Genomic DNA, 20,429 nt, shown 5'->3' with positions numbered 1-20,429 from the left:
ATACAAACATAAAAACCACTGTCACTTCCCTGGCTCCACTGCAGTCCTCAGTGCTGTCGGCCATCTCCAATGACGTCCAGTACATCACATGTCCCACTTTCATACCCCTGTCCCACGGTCCCGTACAGACCCCTACATGTCCCGCTATGTCCCTTTAATGTTTTACTGAACAATCGTTCCTCCGATCACCACCTGCTCTTATAACAGATAAAAGGCTCTGGTGATCGGAGGAACACTTCACTATGGTTCAAGGACCTTGTGTGACATCACACGGTCACATAACTAGGTTGGCGTGTCAGTGCCCGGGCAATGAAGAGATGCGTGTAAGGTACTGAGAAGGGATGGGGGAATGTGAGATGCAGGATGGAGAGAGAGAGTGTGTGTCTTTGTGTGTGTGTGTGTGTGTTTGTCATTATACTGGGGGCAGAGATGGAGGGGGGACATGAAACTGGGGGCAGATGAAAGGGGATATGAAACTGAGGGAGAAATGGAGAGAGGGAGATTAAACCGGGGGCAGAGATGAAGGAGTGAACATGAAGGGGGCACTTAAACTGGGGACAACTGGAGGGGGCATTAAACCTTGGGAGTAGCTGGAGTGGATCCTGTCTGCCTCTAGTTGCCCCCAGTGTAATGTCCCCCTCCAGCTACACCTACGGTTTAATGTATACTTCTAGCTGCCCGAGTTTAATGCTCCCCTCTAGTTGCCCCCGTTTAATGTCCCACTTCATCTGCCATTAATTTATTGTCCCCCTCCAACTACCCCCATTGCTAATGTCCCCTCCAGCTGCTCCAGTTTCATGTTTAAACAGGGGCACCAGGAGAGGGACTTAATACAGTGGGGCAGTTGGAAGGGAACATTATAATGTGGGGGCATATAATGTACGGGTGACTGTAGGAGAATTATACTGTGTGAGGGCACCTGGAAAATGAATGAGAGTGGGCGGAGTCAACATAAAGTGGGCTGAGCTAAATTTGCAGCACATGTTGTCCCTCTTTCTGTTGTTCAAAAGTTGGGAGGTATGTACAACCCATTTAGTGGGCGCTCACACACAGCAGAATTCTATGCTTGCTTCCATGATGAATGGAAATCTTTTCAGATCTGCAACAAATCTGTTTTATGTGAATTTACCCTTAAACTGCCAAATTTTTATTGCACTGTAAAAAAATTTTGTATTAAATATTCTTATATAGGAAACCAGATCGGTCGCACAATCCCTGAACTCATACAGCAGTACAACCTGCAGAGCATCAGCACCCTTTCTGCTCTCCTGGATATGGATAGGCTTCCCGAATTCAACAGCTAAAGTTTTTGACATGTACTCCGAATATTCACTATTCATGGATCATCAAATGTCAGCACTACTGTAAAACTACAACTCCCAGCATGTCCCAGTCACTTGTGTGGGAGCTCTAATACGAGCGGAGCAACTGGGCATGCCGGGAATTTTAGTTCCACAACAGCTGTAGTGCTGAAGGTTGCCGACCCCATGAACTCTATGGTATCCCTACACTACGTAACCCCTCCATTTCCTTGCAGGGTTCACTACACCCGGTGGATTGAGGGTGCTGACACCCGCGCACAGTTGGTGGCAGAGCTACAGACACTGCTGCAGGAAAAGTACAAGGATCTGACATTTGATAAAGAGCACATTGAGAAGATACTAGTGCTGAGGAAGGTTCAGTATGAGGACAGCCAGTCCTGTTTTTATTTGGCTAAATTACAGAGAAGTTCCTTTAGTCCGTTATCTGATAGTCTGGAATGTCTGATACTGTGCACTGTAATGAAATGTGGAATTATGGAGGTAAAGTTACATTGTGCATATTTTGACTTTCTTCCTGGTGACTTTATGCCCTTCGGGTTCTTTTACAAGGGTGAATGGGAGGATCGGTAATAAAACAGATCGATCAGTGCTAAGTTTGCATCACCATTACAGTTTGAGTAATGAGTAGGGGTCCTAGCTGCGGGCAATCTCTCCATATGTCTCTCATCACTCATCTATATTGTCCTAAGCTAACATTCCTGCCTTCTTATGTTCCAGGGACACCTGAACCTGCTGACGGATCATGTGTCTCCAAATTACTCATATCTGTGGATCCGCCTCTCAGTGCAGCAGGAAGATCTTCATCGCCTATCAAGTGAAGCCACTGAGATTGGAAGCCTTGTTGTGCAGTGGGTATTACTCTACGTGTCCTTAAAGAGGACCTTTCACCAATTTGGGAACAGGCAGTTCTATATACTGCTGGAAAGCCGTAGTGCGCTGAATTCAGCACACTGTCGGCTTTCCCAATCTGTGCCCTGGGTAAAGCGCTATCGGTGTCGGTACCGTAGCTCTTTACAGTCAGAAGGGCGTTCCTAACAGTCAGTCAGGTACGTCCTTCTCATGCTAAATTACATATAATATGATACTGCTGCATGGATAAAATTGCTGCCTATACTGTGACGAGGCCTGAATTATTAGAGTACAGGTCATCTTCACGTCAGTGATGAAGAAATTGGAACTTATTGTTTTCAGGATTCTGCAGAACAGCCACAGTATCACCGGCCTGGAAGTGTTAAGTATGGAGCTGAAGAGCCATCTACAGCAGCTGAAAGCCACCAAATACAGCACATCCATGAAACTTCTCCGTCTGCTGCTCAGCAGACTCGAGGTACAGTAAAACCCATTACAGTACAAGGTAGTCGCTATTCTATGGGCCAAGCACGTGAAAACACTATCATAGGAAGTATCATAGATGACTGATTTTTACTGTCCTAGACATAGGTCATCTGTATTGGATCAGTGGTAGTCCGACACCCCCACTGTTCTCAGCATCTGATCTACAGAGAATGGAACAGAAAGCAGATAGCGTTGTTCTCTGCCTTGTGGCTGAATTGAGTCACTGCAGCTTAGCTTCCATTAAAGTGAATGAGATCTTATCTGCAGTACCTGGTCTGGCTACTACATAGAGAACGGAGCTGTCTGCTTCCTGATCCATTCTCTGTTTATCAGCTGCTGAGAACAGTTGTGGTTGCAGACCCCGACTGATCTGATATTGATGACCTATTCTCAAGATAGGTCATCAATATTTTAGCCCAAAAACCAATATGACTCCTATTATGATGAATAATAGAAGCTTCCTTCTTCCTCTCTAGAACGGACCCAGTGTGGCTGAAATGATGCTGTCACTAGGACCCAAGGAGGCAATTATCGTATTTTTCGGACTATAAGACGCACTTTTTTCCCCCCAAATTTTGGAGGAAAATGAGGGTGCGTCTTATAGTCCGAATGTGGGGGGAGGAGCGGATTTACAGCATGGCCGCGCTACTGCCACCGCTGGTTTTCTGCAGTGGCAGGAGCGTGACAATACTGCAGGCCCCGGCAGCTAAAACACTCCCCGGCATCCGCCGGTCTATTACAGCAGATGCCGGGGACTGTCTTAGCTGCCGGGGCCTGCAGATTGCCACGCTCCTGCCACTGAAGAAAACCAGCGGTGGCAGTAGCGCGGCCATGCTGCAAATCCACTCCTCCTCCGCAGGTCCCAGCAGTTTAAAGTTAGCCCCGGGGCCGATCCCCACCGGCCCCATACCTTTAGTGATGCAGGCCGGCTCCTGCATGGCGAGGCCGCAGGAGCCGACCTGTTCCGATGACAGCCGGGAGCCTAATGAAGGCTCCCAGGCATGTCATAGATATATATTACTATCACGGCTGGTCTATGACACTCCGCGATAGTAATGTAGAGAATCTCCCATCTCCCAATCATCTCAAATGATTGCAGGTTCAAGCCCCCTAGGCGGGGGATAATAAAATAGTAAAAAAAAAAACAAAAAAAACACTTAAAAAAAATATAATAAAAAATAAAATAAATAAAAGTTCACCTCCTTTCCCTAGAATACATATAAAAGTATAACATTACTGTGAAACATATACATTAGGTATCCCTGTGTCTGAAAATGCCTGGTCTACTAATATTTTTATGTACAGTGAACGTCAAGATCAAAAGTGCTAAACCGCCGGGTTTTTCTCACCGTTTTGCCTCTGATTTAAATAAAAGGTGATCTAAGCAATAAATATTTCCCAAAATGGTATAACTAAAAAGTACACCTGGCCCCACGAAAAAATGCCCTATACATCCCCGTACAGCTGCAGGGTCACCTGTCAATGTGGCCTTGCAGCTGTTCCAAAACTACAACTCCCATACATTAAATATTTTACAATTTTTTGCCTGAAAATTTTTTTTCCCTAATTTTCTCCTCTAAAACCTGGGTGCGTCTTATAGTCCAAAAAATACGGTATACGTCTACAGAAAGCTCTGCCCAGCTGAATTGTGGATCCACGCCCCCAAATGAGATGTACTGTATTGTTATAGAACCTGGAAAGCGGGGACTTCCCCATCATCACAACAGCAGTGCCCGGGGCAGGGCGTACATAGGGGACTCCTTATTACTTGGCTGTTGTAAAAATTTAAATAAAAGTTCTTATAAAATATCCTCTTTCTTTACATGGGGGGTGTGAAGGGCATTTGTTTGGAGCTGAACCCTAAGGGCATGTTCACACAGGGTGACGGCCTCAAAATCAGCACCAAATTGCTGTATATGAACACAACCTAAGGTGGCCATACACATTAGATAGCTGTCATCTTCATTCTCTGTTTGTAGAATTCCACTGTTTGTAGAATTTGGGTGACAACCCCTGTGGCAGTCAATGTGGCGGCCATATTGGTTGTCATTCTGCTTTCTCAGATTCAGATACAGTAGGAAATGATGGAATACGCGGTTCCTATTGGATTTCTTGGTTTTAATGTCTTTTCCTTCTTTATAAATGTTACCCTCTGGGGATCTGATATGAAACACATGATTGAGATAAGGGCCCTGACTACAGGGGGCAGCATTACACCACCCACCATCATCCAGTGTATCCCACTAAGTCTAGTCTGTAGTCCTGCACTGATACACTGTAACAAATCCTCACTGTTTACGATATTACCAATAAAGTTGCTGCCTGTCTTAGGCCCGGTTCGCATCTGCGTTTGGTATTCCGTTTGAGGGGTACTCAAGCGAACTCCCCGAACGCAATACCGAACACAGATGTGAACCAGGCCTTAGAAAACCCATATAAAATACTGCCAAAGGGAATTCTGAGGTAATAGAGGGGTGTCCTCCAGTCAGTACCACCAACTATTAGCCAGAATGGGATTAACAGAAGACCCAACACGTCCATGGACAACCCAGTGATGTTAGTGAGAAGTGTGTTATACTTCATTACCTGTAGAGGCGCTGTAGGGAAAGTTGAACGCCTGCAGTCAGGTCCGACCACAGGTTACAGGAAGGGATGGTAAAGAGCTGAGAACCCCTTTAGGACTCTGTTCACACCACCTATAAACATCTATAGGTAAATTGACTTAAGTGAGATTGGAGACCTTTAAAGATCCTGAGTGCTGGGGAAAGGACATCGAGGCCTGCACAACATTTACTACAAGGACATTCAATGAGAATAAAGACAAGGACAAAGATGGAGGAGGGAAAAGGGAAATTCTTATTTATAGACGGGGGCGGGATCATATTATATTAATATATTCCTATTATATTACATCTATATGTATGTGTATAATACTAATCTTATTTATAGATGGGGGTGGGTCATATTATATTAATATATTCTTATTATATTATACTATGTCTATATGTATGTGTATAATACTAATCTTATTTATAGATGGGGAGGGGTCTTATTATATTACATTACTATGGTATATTCCTATTATATTATACCATGTCTAATACTAATCTTATTTATAGATGGGGCGGGGTTACATTTTATTATTATATGAATGTTATATGTCACTACTGTATACCTGTATGTGTATATAGATATACTATACTATTTTTTCCTATGTGTGAACTATAACCTACATCTTTTTTTTTTTTTTCTATTGTACTATAGTATTAAAACTATATATTATCCTATTTGCTCTATACTAAGATAGAGTATACATGTGTATATATATATATATATATATATATATATATATATATATATATATTCTATATGTGTGTGCATGTGTGAGTTATAACCTACCGTATAACTTTTTTTTTTTTATACGACTATATTAAAACTACATATTTTCCAATTTCTTCTCTACTAAGCTAATGTATATATATATACCATATCCTTTCTTGAAATGCACCTCTGGGGCCATATAGTGGAAGGTGCCCGTCACGCCACAGATTTTGGTGGAGGCAGTGACTCCATCTTGGGCCAGCCCCAGATCGATGATACGGGTGTGGCCTTCTGCATCCAACATGAGGTTCTCTGCCCCAAAGATGCCAGGCTGCTGCCAGACAGATACTCGGTGATGAAATACGCCCGCTGCTCAGAATGTTGTGCGGCATACAGGTGGCAAATGAAGGGACAGTCTCTGGCTGCGGCAAGTATCCTCTGCTCTCTCAGGATGGTCTCCATATCGTCCCTTCCTTTGTTGATGGTCTTGATGGCCATGAAGGTTTGTCGGCCAGGGACTGATGCCAGGAAAACCTGAAGGAGACAAATAGAAAATGGTTATAACATCTAAAAGGAAAAGAGGCTCTGAATGTCCTGTGACCTAAGGAACAGGGAAGGACGGAGGGACTGGCCAGACTGCAAGCGCCCAGGACCATCCAACCAAGCTGAGCTATAGGCATCATGTAGTGTCAGTTCTGGGATTGTGTTGAAAGGCCATAAAGGGGGACTCTACTATTACCATGTGGGAATAGACAGAATAGGCGCAAGATGGTTTTTTGGGTGGATTGGTTTGGGATCAGCATTCGGCTCCATTTGGATCACGTCTTTTTTATTTCTGTTTTTCTGATCCGTTTAATGGATGCCAACAGATGATCGTCCGTTTACATAGAGATCAATAGTAAAAAAAACGGATCCATTTTCTACACAGAAGCATATTCACATTGGATCAATGTATGTATTGTATAGCATAGACCAGGACGTGGAAATAAACAGTCCGCCCCCTACAGCTCTGATCCTGAGATGCTCCATGAGTCAGAGTACCCCTTTATATTAACACTAAACCTAATTATGGTGATACACAGAACAGATGAGATATGGGGCCTACAACAGTGGTCATGGGGGCAGGAAAGTCTCTGGGTGTTCTAACAGTCACCCGATAGACCTAGACTACAATTAATATCTATCCAGTCTGCAATGTTGACAACAGGAAAAAAAGTGGTGGTCAAAATGAATAAGAAGTTATAAAACTTACTTTGCCAAAGCTGCCCCTACCCAAGATCTTGTGGAGGATGAAGCGGCTGATGGTAAGGCCGGGGTAGGGGCCTGATGTTGTAGCGTCTTGGCTGCTTCCAGGGGTCGGCTCTTGGTCCTCCAATCCTTTATCCTGGAATCTTCTCTTCTTGGTCTTCTCCTTTAATCCATTGTCGCTCTCCTCTTCCTCTTCTCTTCTCTCTTCTTCTCCTCTCCGTGGTCTCCTCTTCCAGTGGACGCCATTCTGGTCATCTCACTCAGTCCAATAATATCCAAGAGGCAAAAAAAAAAAATCTGTAGAAATCTGTAGAATCGCTTCTTCTCTCTGCCGTCAACAGTTAAGAACTGAATGTCAGTTGGCTGTGTGCAGGTGACATGATGTCATGGCCGTGAGACCCCTTCAGGTAGCTCTGCCTGACAGTGCTCCATTGCCCTGCACTGCCACATACACTGTGAGGTTGGCATCATGCGGGACAGTTCAGTGTCCTGAGGATTGGGAGAGACCTTTATGGCAACTTCTAGTGCTGTATTATTAGTAGATGGGGAAGAAGTGACCGCTATATGAGGGCCGGCCGTGCCCATAATTATATAAAGTGTTACTACTAATATGTATAGAAAGAATATATGTGTAATACATGTTCCTGGGGGTCTATAAAAAAAACATAATCAAAAAGGGCTCTGACAATGGTTATTGGGGCACTCTACTCTTCTTTATGGGGACACTCTAATGTTCTTTAGGGGCACTGTAATCTTCTTTAGGGGTACTCTAATCTTAAGGGGGCACTCTGGCACTAAGGGTGCAGAAAATGAACAGGTGAAAATTCTGTCCCCTCTTACAATGAGCTTTACTCTAGATTTAGTGTATCCGGGATAGAGAGGGATTAACCATTTCATATATATATATATATATATATATATATATACTATATATATATATATATATATATATATATATATATATATATATAGGGTTCCTCCCCCTATAGGTATAATGCTCTCCTATATCTGCAGTGTATCCTGACTGATACTTTTCATTCTGCCCCATTTCAGTTTATGTTGCAGGCGTCACCACGGATTTCACCATTTACATGGGGTGAAATCTGCGCCGCACGTACCGCCATAAACACCGCACCATTTGGTATGATTGTTGCTACTATGAAATTGGGCAAATATTCTAGTGCTTTGGCCAACTGTGGGTGTAATAAGATGGCTGCTCTTCTCTTGAGCCACAGCCAGAAGTGGATTTGACAGAAATGTCTAAGTTTCCTATTTTTTTCCTGCAATGTTTTAGGATTATGCAGTGGGTTTGGAATTTTGTATCAGAAAAAAAACATGCATGGAAAATGTATCTTGTCCTGTACATCAGTATTCAAGCTCACAAGGCATAAAAAAGTTGCACAATATTGCACAAATCTGTTAGCCACTTTCCCTGTGTGCGCCACTGTTGCCACTGTACTGTAAGAGGGTGTGGCGTGGGCCACCGCGGCTGCTACATTTAGGGTCTATTTATGTTGTAGATGATCCCTGAAATCTACACAGCTACAATGCCAACCTTAATAAATCCACCCCACGGCCCCAAACTATATAAGGATAAACTGAGAAATTAATAGGCACAAGATTTGTGCCTTAGGGTGCATTCACACTACGGAACGCCAGCGTGTATCAGAGCTGTACACGCCGGCGTTACAGCAGGGCTGCCGGACACTTCCCATTCATTTCTATGGGAGCCGGCATGCGAGCGCTCCCCATAGAAATGAATGGACTGCTTTTTTCCATTCATTTCTATGGGGAGCGCTCGCATGCCGGCTCCCATAGAAATGAATGGGAAGTGTCCGGCAGCCCTGCTGTAACGCCGGCGTGTACGGCTCTGATACACGCTGGCGTTCCGTAGTGTGAATGCACCCTAAAAGCGCTACGATGATAAAGGTGCAAATCGCTTAAAGGAGTTTCCCCATCTTGGAAGGATATTCTCTATCCTGTGGACTGGGGGGGTAACTTGCAGATCACTGTGGGTCCCCCACTTATCAGGAGAATAGGAATTTTTGACCCTTGTGAATGGCGTTGTAGCCCGGGCAGCACGTACCGCTCCATTAATTTCAATGGAAGTGACATAGATAGCCGAGTGCTGTACTTTGGCTATTTTCTCCCTGCTCTCCTGACCGATCTCCTCTGATCTGCAACTTATAACTTGCTATGATGGTAAAGCTCATTTAGGCTAAGGCCTCACGTTGCACGATACAGCTAAAAAACACTGTGGGAACTTTGCATTTTCTGCAGTGTTTTACATTGCATCTTTGCTGTTTTACTTCTGTATTAAATCTATAGGGAAAAGGCATGCATTGCCGCATATAAAATTGACTTGACTTTTCTGCAGCATCCTCATGTCTGCAGCTGACAGTTGGCAGCCACAGGTGGGCAGGTGCGTCTTGTCGGCCAAGCTGTTCCTGGGCAGTGGTATACTCATGTAGCTCTTCCTGGTATTGGTGGTATGACAATACTGCATAGTTCTGTTACTGTGCTCCGACCTGCAACAGGTAAAGACAACTATGGGCACACAGGATGATCACTTGGTGCGGGCACAAGACACCATGTACCAATCACATTGTACATTGCATTACCCGCACTCATGTGCTTATGTCACATTCCCTATGTCCCTGTACACACAGGAGCCAGTGTTGATGTCATGCTACCATGGAACCTTATGCTTTCCTCTGTGTCTATGCCGTGTAGATCAGGCAGCTGAGTACGTCTTGGGTTTGCAGCTCCTATTGCAGATATTGCACATCTTGGTACAGAATCTTGGACAATGAAGAATGTGAAAGACGACATTCGGTATCATCTATCTATCTATGTCATTATCTATCATCTATCCCATTATCTATCTATGTCATTATCTATCTATCTAAGGGTCATTCGATTTTTGGGAGCACTGCAAGTTTTTGTTTCTTTTCTTTTGTGTCTATATATATATATATATATATATATATATATATATATATATCTAGTACAAAAAGAGAGCAGCACTATGTAAATATGCACAATGGGTGTAAACTTTCAGTCAGTGGCAAAATGATCATTGTAGCAAAGTAAAAAAGAGGCAGCACTCCAAAATTGATTGACACTCAGGACCCACTCAGACCAGCTGGTTGATGAGGCCTCAGTTTTCAGGTGAATGCTGCCGCCTCTTCACTGGATGCATACCTCCCAACTGTCCCGGATTCCGCGGATTCGGTGTCCTGTCCCATGGTCCCGGTTGGCATGTCCTGATTTCAACTCATCGGCGTCCGGAGCCTAGAGAGAAGACTTCTGGGAAAGTCGGGCATGATGTTCAGGGTGCTTCCCATAGAGGGCAGCATAACAGAGGCACTGTCTCCCGGTTTACATCTTGGGAGACAGATTTGCATATTCTTCCCATGTTCCTTTGCACTAAAGATATATCATACATCCCCAAGGCCAACCAATAGTGCCAGAAGGTAAAAGCGGATGTGCATACACCTGCCTTACATTTCTCATCCTTGGTGGCCATTGCTCTGGTGAAACGGCTTGATGGTCAGAGTGAAGGGGAATAGCCTGCCTCCAACTTTACGAGCTAGTACAGTGGTAGGTAACGTACAGCACTCCAGCTGTTACAAAACTACAACTCCCAGCATGCATACTTGCTCTGCTGTTCTTGGAACTCCAATGGAGGATGTTGGGAGTTGTAGTTTCACAGCAACTTGAGAGTCAAGGTTCCCTACCCCTGGGCTAGTATAATGGCTTGACGAACCCACCTTCCTAATGTGTCCCTAATCGGCCTGCTATCCTTATCTACCCTGCAACTTAAACAAGCTGCAGGATTTCCTTCATTCTTTGGTGCGTTCCAGGTAATGAAATGATACGTCTTCTCACATCAAGGCAATAGTATTCTTTATTATTATCGTTTTTCAGAAGGAATGGAGCAGGGATGTAACTTTACAGGCTACAGTTATAGCAATTGCTCCTGGGATCCAGACCTTGAGGGGGACCCATAACACAAAATTTAACAATTTTATAAATGGCACAGGGGAAAGGTGCCCCATTACAGATTTTGCATTGGGCTCATGAGCTTCCAGCTAGACTTCTGAAGGGGAAAGCAATTTCTGGAGATCTGTGAAACAGAGGTTACCTGGGGTAAAGAGGCAGGAATGGCTTTACCCTAATACTTCTCCCTTGTGCTAAATTCACTCCTTTAGTTAAGTCTCTAGTTTGTAGGTTAAGGGTTTAAGTTAAAACCAGTACAGATATGATGGCTTTATACCTTTATTTAATGCAAACATAAAAACATTTACTACAAAGTGACAGCCGGGACATACATTATGCTTCTTTAAAGAAAATCTGGCACCACCTCTGGGGCAGCATAAAGACGCAGACACTGAATTCAGCTCCATGCCATTGAAGAACTTTATATAAAAAAATACTATTCGTTGCATCACACTGGAGGAGACATTTGTGATATTCATGGGACAGGATATTCAGACTAAAGAAGAGGGAAGGAAGAGGAATCTGGCAAATCATGAATATAATGGATGCTATCCTCAGTGCCATGCAGCCAAGAACTAAAGTACACACCACACAACTTTATAGACAGCACCGAGACCAGCAGTCTGGTCACTTCCTTATGCTCAGACACATGGCAGAAAAAGTGGTGGTGAGATTCCTTTTTAACATTACATTTAGTGAAAGAATAAGCACATTGCTATTGCATAAGATTCCCCGAATTCATACAGTATAAAAATTGAGTTTTCCTTTCTCCCAGAAACGTATTCTGAAGTGCCCAATGTGGGCTATGCAGTATAGGGAAGAGATGCTAATAACATGGTCCTTATTCAAAGAACTGAATACTTTTGTTGGAGCCATTTCTCTTACAAGAAACCAATATGGTTACCAGACTAGCATGGAAGAGGGAATTTAGTCTTCTTATAGGACGATCCAGATGTCCATTGGTGCTTATGGAATGCTAATACAGTTTTCTGAAAGTATGCCAAATCAGATTTATCCAGCACATTTAGAAATGTCGCAGTCATCGCTGTTCTGCCAAGTACTTGCCAAACAGTTATAGAACAGAATGCAGACAGTTCTAGCTTACTCTCTCTACAATAATGCAGGACATACACATAAGATTAATGAAGTCCAAATTTGCAGACTGGCAGATGACCATCTAATGTATGACTGTTGGGCTTGCATTTGTAGCAAAACCTACTAGGTGCATGTCAAAGCTCATCATGCAGATAGGTAAATTCTCTGGCAGAAATATAGCCATCTTTATCTTCATCTTCTTTGTCGAATATTCCCTCAACCAGGACATCATGATGACTATCATCCACAGAGTTACCGTGTTTCCCAAACTCTGCCTTAAGGTAAGCCCTTACCTGAATATTCGGAGGGGGGAAAAAAAAAATAAAAAAAAAAAATTATTTTTTGTAGAATAAAATGTAGTATAAGTGTATTCTTGCACATTTTTCACACAATTAGGCCATAATATCATTGCTATAAGACAAAATGACTCCAGTCTATAACACTTGTTCAATTCAGGAAATGAATATGGTTAGTTGGAGCATTGCCATAATTCTTGATCCACTGGTGCGCCTTATAAATTGTCAACTATTTGGCAGCATCTCTTGCCATGTTGGTGAAGCTTGCCCTCCAAATGGAGAAGTCTTACCGCTGAAAAACAGCCATTGTAGGTTGGAACCAGGAAAGCAAATTGAGGTTGTGCATAAGGAGGCATAGGGTACCTCTCTCCTCAATATGAAGAGAGTAGACCAATACATACATTATAAAGGGGGCTTGGTACTGATTAGCCATTGGGGCCCAGGAGCTTTATGTTACACCTCTAGCTCAAACCATAACTATGGAAAACTAGTAATTGGTTCCAAAGACTTCAAAAAGAATACTAATTTAATAATCGATATAGCAAATTCTTAAACACAAGTCAGTAAGAGCTGCTGGAAGTTACTTCGTTACTTTATGTGATGCTGACAGACGCTTTTTCAAAAATATATCTTGAAGCTTCTCTCACCTGGTGTCCAAAGAAGCAGATCATCCAGGCACATGTAAGAGTACAGAACATGTAGTACTGCCCTATACTGTAGATGGGCACTACTAATTAGTCAATTAGTGCAATAACCCAGGAAAGACCACTGTATCCTGAGTCCATTGTAACTTGGGGATCACTGTTAAGACAATCAACTTACGCTAAGTTGACACTAGCATTAGGGCCCCTTCACACGGAGGATACGCTGGCTGATTCTGAACGTTTAAACGTTCCGAATCAGCGGCGTTTAAAACAGATTCCATTGCTTTCTATGGGATCCGGCATACGTGCGCTCCACATAGAAATGAATGGGCTGCTTTTTTCCATTCATTTCTATGGGGAGTGCACATATGCTGGCTCCCATAGAAAGCAATGGGATCTGTTTTAAACGCCGCTGATCAGAATCAGCCTGCGTATCCTCCGTGTTAAGGGGCCTTAGGGTGGACCTAAAACAGCTGCTTAAAAAAAAAAACAGTTGTGCAGAATGTGGGACAGTCTTGTACAGAGACAAAACGCTAGTGTGGGCCTACAGTGACCTCTATTATAGAATTGTCTAACCACTGTTCAAGCAATGCCGCCCCCGAGTACCTCTTGTGTCACCCCTCTTAAGGATATGTTTCCTTCTACTCTTAGCTGTTCTCCTGCTCTTGATGACTGCTTGATTCCATTATATTCCTTACCTTACTTATGCTCACACAGAACACTATGGAGAAGGGAGGGAGAATTTCCTTACAGCTAGATTTTTTTTTTCCTCATTCTGTGCACTAGAATCCTCTTATCTATAACCTAGCAGTCTTAAAGTAGCTTAAGAATAGGAGAGCAAAGAAACAGCAAAATAGAGTCTCACTCCTCTCTTCATAGACCAATATGAAGAAAGTAATGGCCTGGAAGGGGAGAATTTTTTCTTTTTTAAGCTCTATTGCAAAACTTATGAAAAGTTGTATATAATTGGAGGTACACTTTAAAGTTTCATAGCAGTTCCTTGAATTTAGTTATTAAAAGTTCAAACTCATCTGTATCCTTCATAGTTCACTTTTCCATAACACACAAAAAGGCACAGGAGCCAGTATTTGGACCCTTTAACTTTACCTCTTCTTTAGACAGTTTCCAGTCATCATTCAGATCCATTTCTTGGAAAGACTCATGGGACCTTGGACCATTTCGGATCTCCATAAGGCTAATATTAAAGATTAGAGTACTCTCTGGTGGAATTTTTCCTAAAACAAAAACCATTAAGAGTAGACACAGTTTAGAGGCTGCACAATCATGAGGGTGCTCAGAAATATTAGAGTGATGTACCTGCCCTCACTGGAAGTGTTCCTTCCAAGGATTTACTTATCCCTTTTTCACCAATCTGGATACTTTGGGAAGGGGGGGGTAGCAGTTATTATAAGTGCAAACACTTCGTATATAGGTTCCTGCGACCCTGGATTTTCAACTTACCAGTCAAAGGTAAAAGCAATACAAAACATTTCTAGTTTTAGAGATTTAAAGAAATACTTTTCTTTGGTTTATTAGAAATCTTCTAGCAGCTGCAATTGAGAGAGTTGTCCACTTCCTTCTGGTCCTCAGCTGTGTCATGTGACCAACATTAAGACTCTCCAGCTATCAGCACCTTGTGTATGGACATGATTCAGTTTCGCTGTTCTTTTCTAGGGTGTTCACATCAAGACTTATGGGAATGGACTTCCTGTCCACATGCAAGACGTTGTGAAAGTCAGAGTGCTGGGCACATGACATCTGAGGACCACAAGGAAGAGTTGATAACTTGAAAACAGACACTTAAGAAAACTAGCAGACATTTCAATTTGCATATTTCTAACAGGTCAGGGAATAAACACTTTTACTAGAGTTCCACTCGATATATAAGTGAAAGTTGTTGAAATACTATTGAGGCCTTAATATATAAAAATATGACTGTAGCTTTATCCTGAGGCCTGCTCTAGCCAAGCAACAAGTACATGGCTAAATCTGCCAGGACCCAGATATATGAAGAAGCAGGCAGATGTTAGAAAAAGCTTGTATGGTTATAGCATACTTCCAATCCATGCCATATATCGATGTGAGATATACTGTAGCTTAGGTCATGTTATTGTACAGGTGGGTTCACACTACCATTATTTAATGTCCGTTGATCGTGTCATACAACGAACATTAAAGAGGACCCTTTCACCACTTCCAACTCTTTATATTACATTTAATAGGTGCTAGTAGAGACTGTAAATAGAATATGAAGCGCTAAAACTGTCAGAAGGGTTATATCAAACAGAAGGCAAGGGGTGCGAATCCAAGCTCTGACACTGCCTGCCTCCAATTGGAGCTGGAATCATTGAAGCGGCGCCTATTAATAGATGCTAAAAACTTGAAGTGATGGAGGTGGTGAAAGATCCTGATTAAGTGACCAGTGCAGAATGAGCCAACCCTCAAGGAGGAACTGACAGAGAGAGGAGGCTCTGACTGTGTCCATCACTCTAATACTGTTAATGTCCATTGCTCTCATCCTATGATAGATAAGAGCAACAGACGATCATAATGGTACCGTGAACATCCCCTAGAAGTGTTACCATGCAGAGTGAGAGACAGCTCAAACTTTACATATAGAGTACTCAAGGTTGGGGGGGGACCCCACAACATACAATTTAACGAGACTTTTTAAAAGCTATGCAAGGTAGCCATGGAAGTACATTCAAGATCTGCCACCATAGCGTACCTTTAAGTAGAACCTTTGAGGCAATTCGTGCAGTGAAACAAGCTTACCGGTTATAGCAAGTGCATTGATAAGAGGGTGGGGATCCACATGCATGAGATCTGTGAGGACGTAGAGGTGCTTTCCAAAGGAGCACATTCATGAAAGACCAGAACACACTTTGGACCAAGTACAACACAAACAGAAGAGGTTAGTGAAGAAGTAGTGTACATATGGTAGGTATGGTGAACAGTTGTACTGATTATTTTTTACTCTACAAATACTATAGCTAAATTTGTGTGAATATAATCTACATTGTGGTAGAAAGCAGTGAACATACAAAGTAAGTGGCAAGTGAGTATAGAATGATAACAAGGGGCTACCTTCTACCGTTGTAACCCCAAGAGTCCTGTGAGGTCTGGCCAAATCACCACCACCATGTTGCAAAGAGAATACCCACCCACAAATACCATTTCATAGTACACATTAGTTGAGTTAGGTAGGGCTAGTAGTCCACAGGCTAGCTAGGGAAACAGGGAGGGGAATCATGGTAGTTGTAGGCTAAGACAGCAGGAAGCTACCTATGTAAACAAATGAAGAGGATGCCAGGAGAACCCCTTTAAGTCACACCCCTTTAACAAAACACAAAAAGTGTCACAAGCGTGGTGCACAGCACATACTAATGCACATTTGCCCCAAAAAATAAAAATTGTAAGTCTGCCCCACTGTACTCTACCCAAGTTACAGAATACAAGGTTACTGTTAAAAGCTGAATTCACAGTTCACTCATCTCAGATTTATAGACTTCTCTTCCTTTGGGGATACACATCCTTGAAAGTCTACCCTTAAAGGATAAATATTTTTATGGCATTATCCTTTATCTATAGCTATTGCTGAGGTTTTGGGTTCTCACAGGTGTGACATAAATCTTATCCCTGCCAAGCTGAATGTAGACATGCCCATGCAGATTGCAACGAATCCATACTACCATTCACTTCAACGGCATTGCTGGAGATGGAGCCAGAGCTGTCAGTTACAAGTCAGTAAGCGTTACTCGCTTCACCAATCCTCTGCTGATGTAGTCTCAACGCTTACCCAGTCCACAACACGTGGTGGAGTCTATAAGCAGAAATACTTGAAAATGCCCACTCAACCCCACAATTGGCTAATAAGGCATTTCCTGCATAATGGAACAGAAAACAAAGTAAAGACTAGTCTGGACCCACTAATCATAAGAAAAGTGAATTGGCGAGAGGAGTAATGGTTATTAACCGAACCTGACGCTTTTCTAAACAAATTTCTCTTGACAATCCACTGTAACACTATAGTAAAAAGCAAATGTAAGCAGTCACACGACCTCCTAATTCCCCTTCAAAATAAGTGTATGGGCCCATCCACTTTACCGATTTACAGCGAGCCATCTAGATGGTGGAAGGCCCATTTCAGGCATTGTGAATTACTCAAGTTGAAAGGCAAGTATACTTCATTTGTTTCTAATATTTTTGATGAAAATAATAATAATAAAATATATATATTTAATTAATTTTAGCACTAGAACAGCGTTACCTTTTCCTTCTTTACCATATGCCAGAGCAGGGGGGATGGTTAGCTTCCGTTTCTCGCCGACACACATATCTTTCAAGCCTCTGTCCCAACCTTTAATAACTTCTTTGATACCCAGCGTAAACCACACAGGCTGACCATTGTTCTCCACATATCTGTAAGTGACAGAAGCAAGAATAACTTCACCTTATACAGTGGAGAGCTAAATTGTTATAAATCAGTGATCACAAGTTATTTTGGAGTTAGAGGCCCATTTCCATGTAGCAGTTTGCAGCTATTTTGGAGACAGAATCCTATTTGATCAGAATCTACCACCCACTGTTTTTAATGGGAGGCTGTACCAGGCCCTTTTTTAGGGTACTGAAACCGAGTCCTGCTTGATCTTCCACAGAACCCACGGTGTTAGGGTGCATTCACATGGAGTATACGCTCACTGATTCTGAACGTGTAACTCGTTCCGAATCAGTGGCGTTGAAACAGATCCCATTGCTTTCTATGGGAGCCGGCAAAAAGAGGCGCATTATACGAACATGCCATTGAACTCAATGGCTAACTACATTGTACATGTGTATTTTTGCATGTGTAAAATGGACAGAATACACGGAGCGTAAACTCCATGTGAATGGGGCCCTTACACGTTCAGAATCAGTGAGTATATACTCCATGTGAATGCACCCTAAGGCTACTGCCCCATTATTTGAAGCCAACTGGCAGGAAAACAAGTCTTTCTACCATGGCTTATACAGTCAGAATTTGGAAGGGCGGTTGAAAAGAGCCATAAGTTACTCTCAAAATTCTGTTTTCTGAGTGATGGGATTTACACACACACACACACACACACACACACACACACACTTGAAGTGCTAGTTAGTGGCGTAGTGAATTTAACCATGTCAAAGTGAAAAATATAAAGCTTTTAGGCTACAACCCCACATGGCATACCACAGTTAAAAATGCTGCAGAAAAAAAAAATTGAGTTTTTTTCTACAGCATTTTTCTCTACCGTTTTTCAGCACTGCTCAGTCAGGCATGTAGGTTTTTAGAATGTGGAGGAAATTTGTCCAGAGACAGGCAGCTCCACATTTTTTTTTTTTTTGCACACAGAACTCCTATGTTCTGCAAGTCAGAATGATAAATAAGCCACTTACAGATCAATGACATGTAGGAGACTTTATGGCTAGAAGTGAAAAATGACAGTGGCTTGTTACAGCTTGATGTGTTGTTAACACGGATACATTTGTGATTGATGCTACAGATCATACTAGAAACTTGTTACAGTTGTTGCCCAGTCTTAAATAGATTTATCAAACTTATGAGCCATCCACCCACAGGATAGGTCAGTAGAATGACTTGTGGTGGTCTGACACAGGACCCCACATAGGTGAGCTGTTCTAGCAGCGTCTCTCCTATTCACGTAATAGGTGTGGCATTGAATGGAGTCCCCACAAAACAGAAGACAGGGCTGCTGCCACTGTGTGGGACCCCACAAATATACTAATAGCAAATAATGTGAATGTCATCATGTAAAGAGGGAGGAGAAAGAAAAAAAAAAAAACAACATATACACACACACCACATCTTGGGGCCAGACAACCCCTTTAAAAAAAAACTCTAAGGTACACTGGCAGCAGAATGAGGCTTCTACATTTGGTGACTGCAGTGGGCATAGTGGTCTTAGGGATGGTTCACACGGGGGGCAATGAGGCAGATTTTGATGGTGGATTTCACCTTAAAATCTGCCTCCATACAATGATGGTCTATGGAGACCGCTAGCTTTTGTTTTCTGCTTGCAGTTTTTTGCGCCGCCGTTTGGTAGAAATCAGGGTTTTCGTCGGTATGCAAATTAGTTCTCTCACAGCACTGGGGGCGGTCCTCAGAGCTCAAACAGCACTGGGTGCATCCCCAATGCTGCGAGAGAACTCTCCTGCGCCGCCTCTGTCTTCTTCTGGAACAGCCTCTTTACTGGTCTTCTTCTGGCGCTGGGGTGAAACTTTTACGCATGAGCAGTCGGCTCTGCCATCATGCACATGACCATTTTCTTGTGGCTGATTACCACAGCTTACTGTGTAAGCAGCCACAAGAAAATGGCCACTTACACCAAGTGGGCATGTGGAGTCAGCTCTGACCGAGGCCTGACGGCTGAGCCAACTGCGCATGCCTAGAAGTTTGAAGCCAGCACCGGAAGAAGACGCGAGAGGCCGTTCCAGAAGAAGATGGAGACGCCACTGGAGATTTCTCTCGCAGCATTGGGGACGCGACCAGTACTGCAAGAGAACTCATTTGCATACCAAGGAAAACCTGGATTTCTACCAAATGGCGGCGTGGAGAAGAAATCTAAAGGCAGGAGAAGAATAGCCTTTCTTAAAGTTATTCCTACGTGCGATCGAAAGAAAAGTGTCATTTTAATGATAGGATTCCTTTAATAAGATGTTGTCCAGGATCTTAGCCCATTGCAACAGTTCAGATAAACTCCGCCACATATTGGTTTACTTTGGTTGACGTGTAAACGAGCAGTGAAGTCTAGCGCTGATGCCCCTGCAGCAATCCCAGCCAGTGCAGGGGACAATAAAGCAGCTGCTGAGAGTACTCACGTGGAATAGAACTTGGTCCCGTTACTTTCTAGGAAGCCCTCGGAGTGCACGAGCAGCATGTCACCATTCTTGGTCTTCCTCTTGCACAGGAAAGGTTTCTCCAGGACTTGGATCTGCACCTCGGGGTCTCTGATGAGCGCGGCGCCGGCACAGGCCAGCAGCGCAGCCAGTAGTAGCAGCAGCCTCATGGTGCTCCTGTGTCAGCGGCTCCTCCAGCACATAGCACCGCGCTCCCCTCGGCGCCAGCAGACGTGGCACGGCCCTTCTATAACTTTCTATTGCTTTAGGGACATTTAACTATACAGCGT

The 20,429-nt window shown here is 43.1% G+C and overlaps 2 protein-coding genes across 2 annotated transcripts; one reads left to right on the top strand and one right to left on the bottom strand.

The window, feature by feature from the left end:
- The first annotated feature begins 317 nt into the window (after positions 1-317).
- LOC142201172 (nondiscriminating glutamyl-tRNA synthetase EARS2, mitochondrial-like) lies at positions 318-3,208 on the top strand. The gene is made up of 5 exons (XM_075271999.1): positions 318-328; positions 1,538-1,676; positions 2,040-2,170; positions 2,514-2,649; positions 3,134-3,208. The coding sequence occupies exons 1-5, from the start codon at positions 318-320 to the stop codon at positions 3,206-3,208; spliced, it is 492 nt and encodes a 163-aa protein (XP_075128100.1).
- An 8,285-nt stretch (positions 3,209-11,493) lies between these two features.
- On the bottom strand, positions 11,494-20,413 carry FKBP14 (FKBP prolyl isomerase 14). Its single transcript, XM_075271472.1, has 4 exons — positions 20,122-20,413; positions 17,534-17,685; positions 14,371-14,498; positions 11,494-12,616 (listed from the first exon to the last, which is right to left on the bottom strand). Exons 1-4 carry the CDS (start codon positions 20,307-20,309, stop codon positions 12,458-12,460), a joined length of 627 nt encoding a protein of 208 aa, XP_075127573.1. The 5' UTR covers positions 20,310-20,413; the 3' UTR covers positions 11,494-12,457.
- Between the last annotated feature and the right edge of the window lie 16 nt (positions 20,414-20,429).

Source organism: Leptodactylus fuscus, chromosome 4 (assembly GCF_031893055.1).
Source record: "Leptodactylus fuscus isolate aLepFus1 chromosome 4, aLepFus1.hap2, whole genome shotgun sequence".
Classification (NCBI taxonomy): domain Eukaryota; kingdom Metazoa; phylum Chordata; class Amphibia; order Anura; family Leptodactylidae; genus Leptodactylus; species Leptodactylus fuscus.
The sequence above is the reverse complement of the archived record's forward strand: the minus strand, read 5'-3'. Positions and strand labels throughout refer to the sequence as shown.